Genomic DNA, 18161 nt, shown 5'->3' with positions numbered 1-18161 from the left:
AGTACTTGCTTTGGCTTCAGGTCCAGAACTTGGCAAACTAACATTTCTGGGTCTGGTTGGAATAATTGATCCCCCAAGGGCTGGAGTGAGAGAAGCTGTTCAAGTGCTGTTTGAGTCTGGTGTGTCAGTAAAGATGGTCACTGGAGATGCCCTGGAAACGGCTGTGGCTATAGGTACCAAATTTTGATGCTTTCCTGGGGGTTTGTGCTATGACTGTCACATCAGTCAAATGTTATATCCCTTAATAATCAACTTTAGCACCATTTTTTTGTGTCCAAAGGAGGTTTTAAAGGTCACTGGGTTTTTGTTTTTCCACTGAAACAAATATTAAATATGGCTACGAACTCTGGGCCAAATTCCAGTAAATGAATTCCACTATTTTTGCATGAGAAATGGCAAAATCTCAGTGTAAGACTCTTGAAAGACACAGACAGCATTGCTATTAGGGATTGTAGAGTCCACAAATATTTAGAGTGTGAGTATCTCTCTTCTTTGCAGGACAGAATATTGGTCTCTGCAATGGGAAGCTGAAAGCCATGTCTGGGGAAGAGCTGGACCAACTGGAAGAAGCAGAGCTCTCCTCCACTGTCCAAAATGTAATGGCTTTGATTATTTAAACAAGGCCTATTTCCAATAACTTCCATCTAATACAAGGCTATATTTTGTCTTTTTTTTTTTTTTGGTTGTTTTTCAGGTTTCCATTTTCTTCAGAACGAGCCCAAAGCACAAACTAAAAATAATAAAGGTACTAAAAGCCCCTAAAATTCATTTTATGCCTCACAAAAACAAAGGGGAGGGAGCCTCAGTTCTCTAGACAGCCTGGTCTTCCCCAACAGGATCAGCTCAAATTAAAGCACTGTAAAACCCCAGCTAGAGCATTGGCACTATTTACTCTGAATATATTAGCTGTGGAATTGGACGGGATGATCCTTGTGAGTCCTTTCCAACTCAGGATATTCCATGATTCCATGATTTTATTTTTCTCACAAGCCTGGCCTGGGCATTTGAAAAACACCAGTGAGGTATTAGCAAGTATAACATCAGGAGAATGATTTCTGCAGGTTTACTCCCCTTTTCTAACTTCTGCTGGAATTGTGAGATTCCCTATACTCCTGAAAAGACAGTCTTTTAATTCTTAGTGTGAGTTTTGTCCTCAGTGTGGTGCCGAGTCTGTTTTACCCTGAGAGTCAAACAGCACTTCTGACCTTTGAAGAGCAAAAAGAGCAAAGAGTACCAACTCTGAAACTGCCAACAGGACTTGTCCTCTGGCCTGAGAGCCTCTGACCTCTCCCCTCCCACAGGCCTTGCAGAGGGCTGGTGCTGTGGTGTCCATGACAGGAGATGGTGTCAATGATGCTGTGGCCCTGAAATCTGCGGACATCGGGATCGCCATGGGGCAGGCGGGGACAGACGTCAGCAAAGAGGCTGCCAACATGATCCTCGTGGACGATGACTTCTCCAAAGTGATGTAGGTTTGGTGACTTTCTAGCTCTTCAGCTGCTTTCTGGCTGTCCCCTGCAGCAAGGGAATGAGGCAGGATGGAAAAGGAGAGTCCCAGTGTGGCTCTGACTTGTCTTCGGTTGCACACATGGCAATGAATTTTCTTCTGCAGGGTGGTGGCCAAACCACCTTTTACCTGAAAGCCCTGATTTCTCATTGCTGTAGCTAACTGGGGATCTGAGAGCACTTAGAAGTCTGGATAGATCAGAGATTTTTTGGTCAAAAGGACCACTGACCATTTGATCATTTAGACTCAATGATCTTGCAGCTCGTTTCCAGCTTTTGCAAATCTGCCTCACACTCTGCCTCATCCAGGAAGCTCAGAGGAAAAGCGTAATTTGCAATGCTCTGTTGGTTCATGACAACAGAGTGGGCAGGGTACAGTGAGTTTATAAATAGGTCCCAGGCCTGCTTTATGAACCAAAACCTGGCCACGGGACTCAGGTTTTCAGATCTGCTCGTTCTGATAAAGGGATTGTAAGTGAGAAGCTGCATTGACAACGTCCTCCTGAGCTGGCCTCTGAATTTCCACTGAACTAAGGGCTAGAAAGGACAATCTGTATTTTGAGTGTCACAGGGAGCTCAGTGTAGAACAGTCTGAGTGCTCTTTACTTAATAAACTCCCCTCTCCCTTCCAGGAATGCAATAGAAGAGGGAAAGGGAATATTTTACAACATAAAAAATTTTGTCCGGTTCCAGTTGAGCACGTAAGTTCCTGTTTGCTTCAGCTCCTGTGAAAGTGCTGAAGGGGTGAGGCCCTGCAGAATAATGTTCCTCTGTGCTTTGCAGGAGTATTTCAGCTTTGAGCCTAATTACTCTGTCAACAGTGCTCAACCTACCAAATCCACTCAATGCTATGCAGATTTTATGGATCAACATCATCATGGATGGGCCACCGGCACAGAGGTATGGAAGAGTCCAAGGAAAAAAATATTCTTGGTTTTAATATGTCTGAGTTTGGCTGAGGAACACAAACTGTTGTGATTCCTCATCAATCATCATCAGTGGGTTGATAAGTTGCACTTTTTCTCCCTCCTGGTCTTTCAAAAAGCACTGCACATTTACTTCAGGATTTATGTATTTTCCTGTTTTATGGTGGAATCACTTCACTATTCAATTTTTTGATTAGGAATGGCCTGTTATCCTGAAAGCATCACCTTCTAGTAGAATGGCCAGGAAATAGTGGGTATTTGCCCCAAAATCACAAGACTTAGGAACCTCATCCAAGTGCTAATTACAATTGCAGCTAAATACAATTACTGCTTCCACATTATGCACGTTTTCACAATTAGCTCTCACTCTGGGATACTGACATGATAATCTAATGTTATTTTAGCAGCTCAAAATGCAGAAAAGACCTTTGCTATCAGTGTCACAGACAAATTTGGGGCCTTGAACCCTGGCAGAACACTCCAAAGAATTGCATCCTGCAGCTCCATCCTGGTTTATCAGGATGTCCATTTTGGGACATTAACTAAACTCATCCTCTGCTTCTCTTGGAGGCAGCCTGGGAGTTGAACCTGTTGACAGGGACACCATCAAGCAGCCCCCTCGGTGCATCACAGACACCATACTCAGCAAATCCCTGATCCTGAAAATCTTCATGTCAGCAGCCATCATCATCAGCGGAACCCTCTTTGTCTTCTGGAAGGAGGTGAGGGGAATCTGCAATCAGATCTTGTTTCCATCAGGGTGGGTGGAGAACAGAGTGAAGGGCAGGTTCTGAAGGACGTGAGAAGAACTTTCTAGAATCCATCCTGTGGGGAGGAGGGCTGAGAAAGCAGGGTCAGCTCCCAGCTCTGCTCCTGCCTCCCTCTGTTGCCTTTAATTTGGTACTTCCAGCCTAGAATGGGAAACCTATTACTTGATGTGGCATCAATACTTTAAGGGACTTTTCAACTCTAGGTTTCCATTTTCCCAGCAGAAAATGCCAAGTACAGAAGTACAATGGATTGTTACAAGTGACTGTTACATTAAGTTTCAGCAATTTAAATTAGAATGTTCTTTACTCAAAGTCCACATCAGTTTAAGAATTTAAAATATGGGTGATAAGATCATAAACTCTAAAAGTAGCAGAGGGAAATGAATGCTACCTATAATAGCTAGAACTAGATTTACTCCTTTGTTTTACTGCCCTTTGATTTTGCTGGGCTCATTAAAGGGAACATTTAATTCTTCTACTGAATTGGCATATTTTTGTAAGGTTAAACTAACCCCTGAATTTTTGTGTGTGCTTCCAGAATCCAAAGGGTGGCATAACTCCTAGAACCACAACGATGACTTTTACCTGTTTTGTGTTTTTTGACCTCTTCAATGCCCTGACATGTCGCTCTCAGGTGAGATTGCTCTGTCAGCAGTGATTTCTTGCCTCAAATCACAAACATAAACATTGGAATACCAGCATTTTGCATAGTAAGGGGTTTTTCTTAATGTTATTTAAAGTAGTATGATTTTTATCAACCTTTTATATAAATGAAATTATCCATCACAATTCAAGTGCAACTACACTTTCAATTATGTTGCTCTAAGTCAGTGTTTATGTAACTTCAAAAAATAATGGAGTTGAAATGTAAAGAAAAAGGGTAACATTAAGCCCCAACAGAGATTGGGAAAAGTTAAATTTTTTTTTCCTTCTCTAGACAAAGTTGATATTTGAAATCGGCTTTTTCCGAAACCGCATGTTCTTGTATTCTGTGCTTGGGTCATTTTTGGGACAGCTGGCTGTTATCTACATCCCTCCATTACAAAAGGTCTTCCAGACAGAGAATTTAGGAGTGTTAGGTAAGTTGCAAAATAAATAATTTTTTGGGGTTTTGGGTTTCTTTTTCTGTAAAGTGACTTTAGAAAGCAGATACCATTCCCAGTTTGCTCCGTTAGCTCCCAACACATAACTGGTAGGGGAAACCAATCAACAGTTCCTGTACCTGTCTATTTGCAGAGCCATACACAATTAGCAGTGGTATTTAATGATATTATCCCACTGCAGGTTTTGACTTTGATTTGCTGAATATAAATGCAAGTAAATGGGGATGTTCCAAGATTTTCCATGAGCATCGCATCATCAGTGTGATGATATTTCTCAGATCATTATGCAGATCATTATGCACTCCCTTTGGAAAGAGTAGTGACTGTTTCCCGATTTGAAAAAATTCAGTTTTACCATTTGAATCAGCAAATTGCACCCTACCACACTGTGTTACATCTGCATGAGGCTGCTGTCATAAGCAGGGGCAGGGATCCCAAGTGATTCCTGTTCCCACCCTCCAAAGGGACTATCCCAGCTGGTGTGTTCCCAATTCAATGGCACAGCAAGGCCACTCACCCAGGGGTTAACCACACAATTCCCAGCTGCAGGAATCCCTGGGCTGGGATTCTTGCCCAGTTGAGCTCACCTCACCCTCTCTCCTCTCCCAGACCTGCTGTTCCTCACTGGCTTGGCTTCCTCAGTGTTCGTGGTGTCTGAGCTCGTCAAACTCTGTGAGAAACGCTGCTGCCACCCAACGCACACCAAGGGATGTCACAACTGACTCAGGCTGCTCTCAAACACACTTGGAACAGAGCTGTGATGCTGGAAAATCCCAATGCACAGCTCTGTGATGCCACACATCCTTCCTGAAGGTACTCAAGTGCACCTCTACCAACAATCCTTACACCAGAGACTTCTACACACTCCACATGATTTGCCTGCAGGACCCTCTGGAGTGGCTCCTCTTTTTATAACACTGATCTGTATGTCCAGAAGGCTGTGCTAGTCCCAGACAAAAGAAGAGTTTCACACCTGTACAGAAAAAAATCTATTGTGCATAAACTGAAATTTTATTTATTTAAATCAAAATCGTTTTTATTAATAAAATCTACATTTTAAAATGTTACCGACAAGCATCTGAGTGAGACTCGTGATTTAGACACGTCCTTTTATGATAGATTAGAAGAGTGGAAAAGTCCTGCCTTCAAGCATTTCTTTTCCTTCAATTTATAGTGTTTGTGGATTCCCTGATATCCAGCCTTGATTCAGCAAGACTTTCAAGGAAACAGTGGGGAGCTGAAGTGCTAACCCTCAGCTGTCATTTTTGGTACCTGTGTGACTAAGAGGAGAAAAAGGAAGGTTGATCAGACCCAATGCACAGCAGTGGATGGATTTAATGGGAAAGGGACTCAAGAGCCTGAGAATAAAGATGAGGCAGGAACAGAGCAGGGATTGTTGAGCTTTGCAGTTGGGTCAAGAGCTGCACAGAAATGATTGAGCTGTTCAGATCATAGCTAAGCCCACTGCTGACAAATACTGTCTGGACATTTTTAGTTGTATGAGCATGAAGCTCAGATTTCTTAATCATTAGGCTCAGGAAAAAGAAAAAAAAAAGTTGAGTCTCTCCCAAGCTAATCTTTTACATTTAAAGAACAATTTTGAGTAATCCCATCTGCTGGTTGGATCAGTAGTGCCCTAGTAAATAATGCTTCACTGAGACATTTGCTGAAGTGCCATAGTGTCAGTGTTCTTCTTGCCCCAGCTTAACACCTTCCAAGTGAAGATGAAGAGTCTCAGACACAAACTTGTCAAAAAACTATAATTTCAGAGGTCACACTGCTATGCTGATAGTCACAAGATGATGTTTAAACAGGATTACATTTTGGATTCATAGTCTAGAAAGAAACAGCTACACTGATGCTCATTATAAATCGAAGAAAACCTGGCCACTGAAATATTTTTGGTGAAGAGTAGCTTTGTGCAATTCCCCCTCCCCAAGTACAGTCTGCAAAGGTGTCTGCTCACTTTTTTTTTTTTTAAACCCTTGCAGATGGTTTCAATTCTCAAAAATAAGTCTCTGCCTCGTAATGGAAAGAAAATAAAGTCTAGCTGTTTATTTTCCGTTTGACTGCAGAAATTCAACTGTCTCATTCCTGTATGCCATCCACTTGGGAGGATTTAATAGGCTTAGTCACTGCTAAGTGAGAAAGACCTCGGAGACTTATGGTGGGAGTTTGAGAATGTGCAAACAAAACCTGCTATCACCACACTTACAGACAGCATCATGTACTTGCTACTCCTTACATTGTACAGTTTAATATTATTAATATACAGAGAGAAGGAAACTGTACAAAAGTATCAGTGCAATTGCATTACATTTTTTGCCTGTGTGTTACAAACTTGGGAAACTATCTGGTTTATTTAATGAACACGGGATAAAAGGACATAATAAAATTAGCCCAGGCCTTTCACAGCACTCACTGTACTGCAACAAACAGCATATAAATGCTCCAAGCATTAGCTCAGGTACTCTACAAAACACACAGTTATGTTCCAGGATGTCTGGCTGGAGTGATTTCTTCATGCTTTCCTTTCAAGGCTGAATTCATGTTGTTTAATTTAATTTTTAAAAATGAGATCTACATTAAGGCACAAGTGCAGGTTGTTCAGAATATTCCAGTCTGGCTCCCTATGAAAAACAACAGGTGGAGAAAAAAAGACCACATACATGAAAACACCAAGGGAAAGAACTGGAAGGAAGGCCACATGGTCAGGAATTGTAGAATTCTGTAGATTGTTACAACACACTTTTTTCTCTAAGCTGCACAAAAACCAACTCATGACAAGACAAAGGGGATTGACAGAGTCCTTTTCCTCAGGAGGAAAAAGAGTGACAATCAGAAACACTGATAACCAAACACTTCTTGCTGAGTTAGGAATTACAGCCCCTGGTAGAAATCAGGGTTGTTTTTGACAAGTTAATTAGGCATGGAATTAGCAAGGTCAAACTAATAATTACCAAGAGATGTGAACTAATTCAAGTAGAAAAAGTCCTGAGTAGGAGACCTGACACAACTGGTGCTGACTGGTGAAGTCCCAAAACAGAGCAAAACCCCAACAACTGCATTTCACATTCTGAGGATTTTTCTCCGTAACAGAGTAATGATTAATTACATGGAAATAAAGTGTACAGCAATTTTCTTTAAACACTTTACAGACATAACCCTGATTTTTATTTCTTTCACAAGGCATCTGCAGATCCTATTCTCAATTAAATGTGGCTGCTTATTACTAACTTTTTTTACTGATCTTTCACTCCAGTCTCAAGTGAGGCTGCTAAAGAATGTACCTTCTCTAGAGAATTCCTGCTGGAAGGACAGCCTATTTTTAGGATAAATATGGCTCCAATGATTCTGTTCTAAGTCTAAAAAGCAACAGACAAATTTCTGCAGAAACAGATGAAGTGAGATGCACCAAGGGTAGTACAGTACTATAAAACTTAATGCTGTATAACTATTCTGGACACCCTATAGCTTATAAGGAGTCACTTGCTGAAAATCTGACTTAGAGAACTTGAAATTTAATGTTTTAGCTGAAGCAAAGCAAACTAATAGCACCCTTTAGATGGAATCATGTGGACTATTCTATGTTCACCAATGTAAAACATCATTACAGTCTGTAAGCTTTGCTAATTAATTTCATTGCATGCAAATAAATATGTACAGCTGAGGTATAAGAGCTTTAATCAGTGCCTTGGGCAGGCTTTATAAATATATAAATACGTACATATCAATTCTCCAAGACAGAAAGCCACCCTGTCAATAACTTCAGTTGCTTTTCATTTAGTGTGCAGACATGATCTATGGGGAATGCAAGCAAATTCACATTCAGCTAGAGCTTAGCCATGCCTAATGATTATGTCCCTACTTAATTTTTCTGTCCTCCCCAAACAAAACCCTTCAGGCAGAATAGTGCATTAGACCTAAAAATATTACAGAAGTACAAAGCTTTGTCCCAGACAATTAGGTAAATTTAAGGGGGGTGGGGGGGAACGAAAAATACCTTGTCCAAGGAACATTAACACTTGGAAGCAAGTAAAAGTAAAGGATTTTTTGTGTTACTGTGATTCCTTTAGCTCTCTTCATCATCATCTTCATCCTCTTCCATGGGTTCCCGCAGCCCTTCGCTCTGGCGACTTTTTCCAGCCATTTCTAACAAGGCCTGAGCCTGAGGATCCACATCCAGGATACTCTTCTTACCTTTTCTCTTCAAAACAAAATAAAATATAGTCCATTTAAATGTCAGGATCAGGCTACAGAGAAGAGATACACTCAAAAGTCCATGTGATGTGGTCTGCAAGCTTGGCACAATGGAGCAGATGTTTTTCCAAGCGTGGCATTTAAAATTCACTGGGATGTATCAAATGATTTTTACTGCTGCAGCTACAAAAAATAGCCATAAACTTTGCCTAAGATGACAGTGAAGTATTTCAAGTTTATTCAGGTTACAAGCCAGCCAGGACATCCTGGTTAGCCTCACCTCAGTCTGAAGTGCTGATGTGAAGTTTTTCAAGAAGAGATCCAGTTACAATTCAACATTTTCTGTAAACAGTTTGCTCTGTTTCTATTTAGAGCTATGTGTCCAGTGAAGTCAGGGCACAAGAATTTAGTATGAAAAGAAGTAAAAATTAAGTAAATTTTAAAACCCCACCAAACTGTGCAGACCAGACAGTTTAATAAGAGAATAAGTTACAAGGATAGAGGAAATTGGAGAGAAGGCTCCTACTCATTCCCAAAAATAAATGAAGAGCAGGAATACTGGCATAAACCTATTCACATAAATGTATTGTGAAAGAATAGTAAATTTAAAGTTACTGATAACAAAATCTTTTGGGTCTCTTCCTGCACTACAGATTGGACTTTACTTGAGAGTCTCCAGTGCTTTTAGAAACACTGAGTTTTACTGAACTCCTCCAGGGAGGTTCCTCCTGGAGACAGCTCCTCAATATGAAAAAGGCTTTTTGAAATTCAGAGTAAAGTGCTGCTATTCTGGCTCTGTCACCTCATGGTTCCTGATATTCTTTCTCCATGGCACCCTCCATAATTCCACTGCTGTTTTGCTATTTTCCTGCTACAAAATTCATGGCACCACAGGGCCAGTTAAAGAAAATGATATTCACTACAATGGTCAGACAGTGTTTAAACAGAAAACTGCAACTGTGAGCTTTGCATTCACATTTCTCTTCCAACCAGGACACAATTTCCCAGGTTCACCTACCCCTGCATTCTCAGGGGCATCTCCCACTGCCCAAACTTCCATGGCATCCAGGGTAAAATCCTCTTTGGCTGACAGCTGGGGGCTGTTGTAGGTGGTGCAGCGAGGTTTGGCTTTGCTGTGACCTTTCCCATAGTCACTGTCTATCCAGAGCCCGAAGTATCCATGCTGTCCACCCATACCCTGGGAAGAAAACCAGCACGTTAGACACATCCTGCACAGGGAAAACAGACTGGGAAAGTTAGGAAACCTAGAGAATAAGCTGCTGTGTTCAGTATTCATGCCACATTTCTGTGGGTAGGTGAAAAAAAAGGGATTCTGAGTGAAGCACTGTACTCACATCTGTTACTCCTGAAGACAAATAAGAATTTACCTGAGTGATACTGCCTTACCTCTAAGCTTTACAGAATACCAATATCTGTGAGCTGGGCCAGAAATTCAGCTCCTGCCTTTTGTTTATTGACTAACAGTTTCATTTCAAACAGAGTTGCAGTGCTCTGGTTTGCTGCCTCTTTTCCATTTAGGAAAGTATCTACAGAAACCAATAATGTAATTTGATGTTGTTCACTTTCTCTAGAGCAAATTTATTCCAGCCTGCTGCAATTCCCAAAGTCATGGGCACATAATGCTCCAAAAGCATTAAAGACAGGTGGTGTGCTGTAGCTCTGTAGAAATTCCTCTGCATCTGGAGAGTTCATTTGTAAATTTGAGTAAGAGGAGCTCCTGCCACTGTAATCACACAGCAGCAGCAGCTACTTGCAATGTCTGCACTCTTAATTCTATTGGGCTTTCTCTTCCATGATTTCAAAAGCAGTTGGTGTGGCAGGGAGAGCAGCCAGTGAAAGAATCCTCAGTTACACAGATCATTATTTTGTGCTGCTTCAGGGATGCAAATTTCCTCGGAGAATAACAAGTGAAATAAATCTGCTCTCAGAAAGAAAAAGCCCACAAAACACTTCCAAACAGCAGCCACAAATCCAATTTCCAAGTCATCATTTCTGAATACTTACAAGTCCATTTGGCATAGTCTGTTGGCCATTGTTTAAATACATGTAGTGGTCATTGTACCCTGTGCATGTGTATACAGCCAGGGTGGGGAAAACAGAAAACAGAAAGCATCTGTTGTCACCTGCAAACAGAGAAGCACCTGAGGTCAGACAGGTGGTCAAGCAATAACTTCCCTACAAACAGAATAGAAAAAATAATTGAAGAAGTGAAGATGAATAATTTAAAGACAGCTGTCATGTCAGAAAGTCAGCAGATCTCCCATCAAGATCTAGCTCTATTTTTTATTCTCAGTTAACTCTGTGCAGTCACAGAAATCAATGTAATTCCTGTGATCACAGGAATCATCAGAGTCCCCACTAGGACATTATGTCACTATGTCACCTACCCCAGACTGCATTATATCACCTAAAACTGGCCAAGTGACAGACCTGTACCAACTGGTGTGAGTGCAGACACCCCTAGTTCTGACTACATTGAAACAGAGATCAGTTTAGAATTAATGACTTAGACCAATTTTCTCCACTCCCAGTTTGGTATTCAGAGGGATCTCTGGTGTGATTGCCCTGTATGCTTTATATGTTTCCCTATCAGGAAAAAATACAAAGAAAAGGATGTGTAATCAGTGTAAAATAATATTGTACTAATTGATTGAAGTGGTAATTTTCAAATACTTATTTAGGATAGGAACTGAGTTGCTAATGTAACCAAAGTGAGGATTCTCAGCAGTGCCAAATATCCAAAGTTCTGGGTTTTTTTCCCAAAATCTATCAGAAATATTCCTTCCAAAGAGTTCTTACAAAAACCTCTCTTCTCCCCTAAAGTTTTAAGGGAACAAGAAGTTGAACTTGTGCAAAGACTCCTCTAGCTGCTGGATTTTAGAAGGGGAACAAAGACAGTGCACAAATGGTAACAGGAGGCTCAGGTGTTCCTGATGGAGGACTGCCATCCTGTGGACGAATTGTTTAGACACTAATTCATTATATGTGCTCTACTTCCTTCATTTTCATTTAATTTTCAACCTAAGCAGCTACAGGGCTTGATAGATTTCCCTGAAAACTTTTGTGATCAATAAATCCTGCAATTTTAAGAGTCTTATCAAACTATAAATATTAATCAGTAACATGCCTGACTGCCATGCTAAGAATAACTTTGCACGTGTTTGATATTCTTTGAAAATTAGTGTTATTTTTGCCACAGAAAATTCACTTGGAAGTATAAGAAATACTGTGATTAAAGGGACAGTATCCATTAAGGGGATAGGATTCTTGGACTTGTACAATAAACAGGGAATGTTTACCAGAGATACTAAAAAAACAAAAGTGAGATTTACCTTGAAACTGTGGCTTCACCTCCCAGGAGTGAGATGCAAAGCCACCAAAGAGGAAACCATCCAAGTCCCTTAAGATCACTATGCAAGGACCTTTGTTCACTATATGGGCACACAACTGAGAAAAGCTTTCCCCATGGAGCCTGGAGGAAAATAAAAGCTGCCACTTGTGCTGTAGCTCTGCAGGCAGGTGGGAGTTGATGTAGATGATGGCTGGGATGTCAAAGAGGCTGACAACTCCTCTTCCTTTGACACCTTTGCAGTGGGGAACAAGGTTGAGGATGTCGTTGGTTTGGTCTGGCAGGGAGTGCAGGACATGGAGACCTTGCCTGATGACAACACTGAGGAACACTGAGATCTGGGGAACTCGGTACACCCAATCCTCAATGGCACTTTGATCAAAATTTGTCTCCAGCAGCTGAGAACCCATGGGTTTTGTCCCATCTAAATAATAAGATATAAAGGGACAGGGGTAAGTCTCCCCATCTGGAAAATAATCAGGTGATTTTTAAGTGCAAACACAATATGTCATTGTTGTAATGAACAGAAAACCACCTATGAAAGGAGACAGAAACAGTAAAGTGTCAACTACATTAAGCAAATGCAACCACAGAACTGAGAAACATTAACCTGTGGCATTCATTGGTTGGGCTGTCATGATTTAGAAACACAGACTCCAAGCTACAACTCATGAAATGTTCTTTGCAAGACAGCAAAATTTGTTATTTCAACAGTGCAAAGATTGACCTAGGCTTTATAACAGGACATAGTTATAAATATATGATATATTTTATTTAAATAAATAATATTTAGATGCCCATGCCTGTCATCTGCAAGTCAGGCATTTGTAAAGTAGACATGTTCCACAACAAACTGGGACTTCAAACCAAATCTCACCTGAATTTAGGGGAGAAAGATGGGAAGGTAAAATAAGTAAAATTCCCATGTCGTTTTCTAAGCACTAGGTTTGAAATTTTGAAATTCTCACCATTTAAATTCAAAGATGTGACCTAAAGAGAGAAATTCTCATGAGAACAATGATTACACAAGCTCTGAGATATGCTGAATGAGGGCTGCTTACCTGGAAGCTTCAATTCTGAGAGCAGCTCAGAAGCCAAAGCTTTGACTCCACTTGAAGAATCCCTTGTATTCTCCAAACTCCAACCTTTCAGCTCCTTCCTGTAGCTCAGCACATGGACTACAGACGTGATCAGATCCTCTGTGAACTTAAAAGATTAAAACATCACCCCTTTGGTATTTCTTAAATGAAATTGCCAAGAGCTTCAAAGGACTGACTGAAGAGAAAGTCAGGCAGTACTGATGCTGTAATCCCAAAGGCAGAAACACCTCTTGTCACGACAAGTCAGGAACTAGAGAAATGCTATTTCAGTGTCATAGGTCTTGAAAAGGATCCTTTTCCAAGGCATTTCATATACCTTACTTCACAAAACACCTACATAAAATAGGGAACGAAAGAGGGAGGGGAAGGTCAAGCTTGGCAGTGGAGAAGCTGCTGCTGAATTACTGCTCTGTGATATCTCACTCTCTCACCTTGCAAGCTATGTATTTGATCCTGCAGCTAAAGCTCTAGAAAGCATTTTGCTCAGTTCCCAGAAGCATCAGCCACACCACAACCCTTGCTGGCTTTTAACTACAGCCCTGCTCTCTTACTGTCCCCCCAACACACATTGAACTGCTCGTTTACCTCTTGGATTTGTTTGCCCTTCAGAGGCCCTCCTGTCTTGGCGATCATTCTCATTATTATGCTAATCTTCTCATCTGCATTCCCTTTTAGGAGGTTTGACATAAAAATCACAAACTGCTCTTTAGCAATCTGTTCACTCAGCCCAGATGATTTGCCAGGCAGGTCAATGCTTTTCATTCCATTGTACAAGCGAACAGTCATTGGCTCCGGCAGAGGTTCCCGAGTGTGTGCCTGCAGTGAGAGAAACAGCACAGAGCACATTATACACATGAAGAGTAACTGATGTATTCCAGCTAACCCGTGTGGAAACACAGTATCTACTGTCAGCAATAAACTTTTGTCAAAGAACTGCTTTGCCAGGAGAAAAACTAAAAATCTCTAATTTTATAGTGATTTTTTAGTGATTTAGGTTGATACTGGTTTTTTAGAAACACCGTGGACTTCACAAAAACCAGCACTGTAAAGTCATAATAGGATATTAGCAAAGGGTTTCTAGGTGATAACTCTGGTGCAAAGGTTTACAACTCTGCCAGTCCAACATTTAAAAATGTGTTTTAACTCTGCTTTCAATAGTGGAGATCACTTAAAAACAAAGTGAAGTGTTTTCCATATCTCAGTTTTGGCCTCAAAGCAGTGTTTAACCCCACATGCACATGTAGAAACAATCCTGGGAAATTTCCCTCTGCACAACAACTAACTGGAGCACAGAACAAAGTTGAGATCACCTGATTTTTCAAAAGCATCCCCGATGTTAAGAGAGTCAAAAGCAGAACTTATTCATCTGAATTGCATGCCTGGCCCTTTGAATTGAAATCTAGCAGGAATATATCATCATTCATCACAGCTCTGCGGGAAAGATGTGACTCTGGCTTCAACTTTCAGAGTGTTCAAGATAATTACAGGGTTTAAAAATAAACCATCTAAAATACATGCATAGAGGAGGACATGATTACTCAGTGTCCTCACTGTGCACAGCACTGTGCACAACATGCTGAAGACCTGACTTTTGCCCACGGGGTGTAGCTCAGTGGGGACTGTGCTGAAATCAGTGGAGCCCCACCTGCCTAAATGCACTATTCCAGCTCTGGAGCTGCTATTACTGACTCCCTGGCTCAATACCACTCCTCTGGAAGCCACCTGGGCTGCTCCTATTTGCTGTTAATGGCTGTTGCTGGGCATGAGAGATCCAATATCGTGAGCTCTGCGCTGCTTTCACTGACGTCAGTGGTACAACTCCCATTGACTCCAGCAGGAGCAGAAATAGCAGCCACAGTTTTTCACACCAGAGTGCTCCACAGCGAGGGAGGGATGGTCACAGGGGGTACAGCTGTCTTTGAGAGGCTTTCTAAAAATCCTACATGAGCCTGAAGTGGGAGAGGCAGCAGGGAACACAACTAAAAGATTATACTCAAGGGTTTTTTGCTTCGCACTGCTGAATTGCCTACCTACTCCCTACCTTATGCCACCACTTCACTGGGCTCTTTCATTTTGCTTCTAGCTATTCCAAAGAGTGGACCTGGGGTGCGAAAAATGGAGGTCTGTAAAAAAAGGAATCTTTAACAACCATCAAACTCACACCTCTGGCAGTTTAGAACATAGTTTTAAATGGCTTCAAGAAATGATCTAGCAGTATCTGCTCCACCTGCTTCCCAAGCTATGCAGTGCAGCTTTCTCTGGCCAGATGTGTAACCTAAACAGAACACACGAAGTGATGCTTGGGGCCTCATCAGTGTGACCAGACTGTCACTGGATTAAATCTGTCACATCTGTCCAGCCCAGGCATAAGCATTGTCACCTTCAAGGCAGGAATGTCATTGTGACTGTCTCTGCACCTACAGGAAGTCTTCCAAAAGATTTTAGTTTCAGCTGGCAAAAAAAAAGGCAGGGAGGGAAAAGACAAATGTTCATCAAAGCTCACACTGATCCAGGGCAAAACTAGAAAGAGAACTTCTTCCCAAACAAATAACAGGCACCAAGGACATTGGATGAATTAGTGCTGAAAAACCAGGTAGCAGAAACATCATTTCCAAACTTGTTGTTCCAAAATTTGGTGACACCTGCAGTCAGGCTGCAGGAAGGCTGAAGCTGCTCTGCATGCACAGGCATTGCTAAACACCTTAAAATAACCTGCTGCTTTAAGTGAGTTTTAATTTGACTCCATTACCTGTGTAACATATATAAAAATGCACTTTACCACTACATTCATTTGGACACTTAGTTCCTGACTAGCTGAAGTTATTAAGGATTCCAATGAACCATTTTTCCCTTTTCTTGATTAGAAAATGAATGCAAAGTTAATCAGAAGCATAATGCATGTTAATTAGCTAAAACAGGGAGCCACAGCTTAATCAAGCCAAATTGAATTCTCTCCTTTTAGCATGGGTGAAGAGATTAGAGACAGTGATGCATGGAGGGAGACAGACATAACCAAATAAAAACTGACTTTGTGACAGCTTCTCAAGACAATCTGTAAATGATCCCACACTACGGACTCCAGGGGGAAAAATATTCTTCCCATTTTTCAGGTCTCTGTAAAAATATTTTCATACACCCCAACTTGCTTTAGAATCAAGAAAAGCTGCAAACAGACCCAAAAGTGCAATCTAAGAGATAAATGAAGACCTGAAAGTCATTACTCATGTTAAACTGCAAGAAAAAGTTAAATATCCATCCTGCCCCAAACCATGAAAAATTAAATTGAGATGAGCAATCCTTAAAAAATAACTACTGCCACATCTTTATAGTTTCTTTCTGGAACTCTGTTCAATGCACTACATCCCAGATATATCATGCATAACAGCTTGTCTTGCCTGTAGTGCTGCCAGAGTCACAGTTTTCTTTGTAGCTTTGGCATTTTTTGCTCCAGCTGAGCCACTCGATCCTGATAAGGCATCAAATAGTCCATCAATGTCAGACTGCTCCTCAGGAAGAAATCTGGAAAGGTGATTCTGATAGGCATTGCTTTCTGCATTCCCCATCTTTTCAACCTGAAGGAAGAAGAATCAAGAGAAACATTTAAACACACAAAGATATCACAAGGGCCGTGAAAGACACATCAAACAGACCAACATACCAGTGCAAGTTTTACAAGAAGAGCGAATTAGTAGCCTTACAGGAAATTATTAAAACTACTGTTTAGTCTCTGCATTCACCAAGACTTAATGAACTTGGAGAAAATCTGTGAACAGTAACTGTGCTTTAAAAGCTGACAGTCTGACAAACCACCCTAGCCACCAATGCAAACCTCAGTCAAGTCTCTACCAAATGGAAAAACCAATATGATCTAACGGTTAAATTAGTTTATACAAAGTCACCATGAGTTTGACAGCCAGAATACATCCCCAACATGAAGGGAAAAGCCTGATAATGGATTAGTTATGACAAATTATGCTGCATCTCTCTGGTGCATTAATGGACTGAAGCTAAGTTTGCCAATATGATGCGGCACTAAAATACCATCACTGCAGTCTCTAAAAATGACATGAGAGTGTTTTTTTCTAATGACACAATGCAAAAATCATTTGAACAAAGTAACAAAAACATTCAGGAACACAACTCCAGACCCATCAAAAACACAAATTCATATAAAACCAGAAGATCAACCACTGAGAGTTGGGACCCACAGAATTAAGGTTGGCGGTGGGGGGTTGGTTTGGGGTTTCTTTGTTTCACACATTTAGTGGTACAGTATTTCTCTCACTGTCCCAGGAGTCAGATGGATTATGGACTTATTTTTAGTGTCATCTGGGCCTCGTGCTTTGGCTTTCTCCCTGGAGCAGCACAGCACAGACCAACCAGGGCTGAAATCCCAAATTCCACCGTGACCACAATGACAGCCACCACTGCCAGCAGCCTCCCCATCGGTCTGGGGCAAACACAAGCCTGGGGTGACAACACGAAAAACATGAGATGTGCAATAAAAAGATCATTTTGTAGGGTTTTTTTCCTGCAAATTCCGTGTCCTTCCTGACACCTCTCTTTTCCAGACACACCCATCACGCAGCCCTTCAGCCGCCTCCGAAGGACACACTGTTAAGCCTAAAGCAGTATTTCTGTCCTTAGCTTTGTTTACCGTAGATAAGAGGCCGGGCTGTGGCTGCTTCACCTTCAGGCCTAAAGCCTTGTCTGCCTGAGGAAGATGCCGACCGAGGGGTGAGTGCAAACCACTGCAACCTAGAAGACAGACCGTGGAAACATTCATTTAAGCAGCGAACCGCTGGAGAAGGAGGGTCCTTGGAAGGTTTATTCCCCGTGTTCCCACCTCAGTTCTGCCCAGCTCAGCCCATCCCTCCACAGCCGGCAGCAGCTCCACGCCCCATCCCGGTGACGAGCGGAGGCGGAGGCTTGAGGAGAATCCCCGCCCGGCCCTCGCTTACCGGCAGGGCAGGCTCGGCCCTTCTCCGGCCCCGATGGCCCCCGAGCCGTGACAGTGACCCGAGCCCGGCCTCTCTCCGGCCCCGATGGCCCCCGTGCTGTGACAGTGACCCGAGCCCGGCCTCTCTCCGGCCCCGATAGCCCCCGAGCCGTGACAGCAGCCCGGGCCCGGCCGGCGCCATCCGGCACCTCTGCCCGCCCGGCCGGGGCGGAGCGCGGGGCGCGGG

The 18161-nt window shown here is 42.0% G+C and overlaps 2 protein-coding genes across 4 annotated transcripts in view; one reads left to right on the top strand and one right to left on the bottom strand.

The window, feature by feature from the left end:
• ATP2C2 (ATPase secretory pathway Ca2+ transporting 2) overlaps positions 1–5379 on the top strand; it is a 25033-nt gene extending 19654 nt beyond the window's left edge. The window contains exons 18-27 of the mRNA XM_085071443.1: positions 3–173; positions 499–596; positions 695–745; positions 1302–1468; positions 2139–2207; positions 2290–2406; positions 3007–3154; positions 3741–3836; positions 4140–4281; positions 4915–5379. Coding sequence (XP_084927569.1) covers positions 3–173; positions 499–596; positions 695–745; positions 1302–1468; positions 2139–2207; positions 2290–2406; positions 3007–3154; positions 3741–3836; positions 4140–4281; positions 4915–5027 — 1172 coding nt within the window. The 3' untranslated portion in view covers positions 5028–5379. The remainder of the gene's footprint in view (positions 1–2; positions 174–498; positions 597–694; positions 746–1301; positions 1469–2138; positions 2208–2289; positions 2407–3006; positions 3155–3740; positions 3837–4139; positions 4282–4914) is intronic.
• MEAK7 (MTOR associated protein MEAK7) lies at positions 5296–18161 on the bottom strand. Of its 3 annotated transcripts, none has more exons than XM_085071445.1 (9): positions 17937–18067; positions 17633–17733; positions 16371–16547; positions 13561–13791; positions 12937–13081; positions 11859–12299; positions 10531–10649; positions 9524–9703; positions 5296–8512 (listed from the first exon to the last, which is right to left on the bottom strand). In XM_085071445.1, exons 3-9 carry the CDS (start codon positions 16536–16538, stop codon positions 8378–8380), a joined length of 1419 nt encoding a protein of 472 aa, XP_084927571.1. In that variant the 5' UTR covers positions 16539–16547; positions 17633–17733; positions 17937–18067; the 3' UTR covers positions 5296–8377. The 3 variants fall into 3 exon arrangements, with proteins under 3 accessions (XP_084927571.1, XP_084927572.1, XP_084927570.1); XM_085071446.1 differs by lacking the exon at positions 17937–18067 and adding an exon at positions 17822–17862; XM_085071444.1 differs by lacking the exon at positions 17633–17733 and having other exon boundaries at positions 17937–18161.

The sequence above is a fragment of the Lichenostomus cassidix genome, chromosome 11, assembly GCF_008360975.1.
Source record: "Lichenostomus cassidix isolate B80296 chromosome 11, HeHo_3.0, whole genome shotgun sequence".
NCBI lineage: Eukaryota > Metazoa > Chordata > Aves > Passeriformes > Meliphagidae > Lichenostomus > Lichenostomus cassidix.
This window is presented reverse-complemented; position numbering and strand designations above follow the sequence as displayed.

What these genes read in the sequence shown, in the direction of transcription:
- MEAK7 (XM_085071444.1), bottom strand. Translation starts at nt 18,116, where the DNA reads ATGGCGCCGGCCGGGCCCGGGCTGCTGTCACGGCTCGGGGGCTATCGG. An exon ending in CTCAGAATTGAAGCTTCCAG is followed by an intron (nt 12,300 to 12,936) that starts GTAAGCAGCCCT and finishes CTTATTATTTAG; the next exon opens with ATGGGACAAAACCCATGGGT. An exon ending in ATGCCCCTGAGAATGCAGGG is followed by an intron (nt 8,513 to 9,523) that starts GTAGGTGAACCT and finishes TTTGTTTTGAAG; the next exon opens with AGAAAAGGTAAGAAGAGTAT.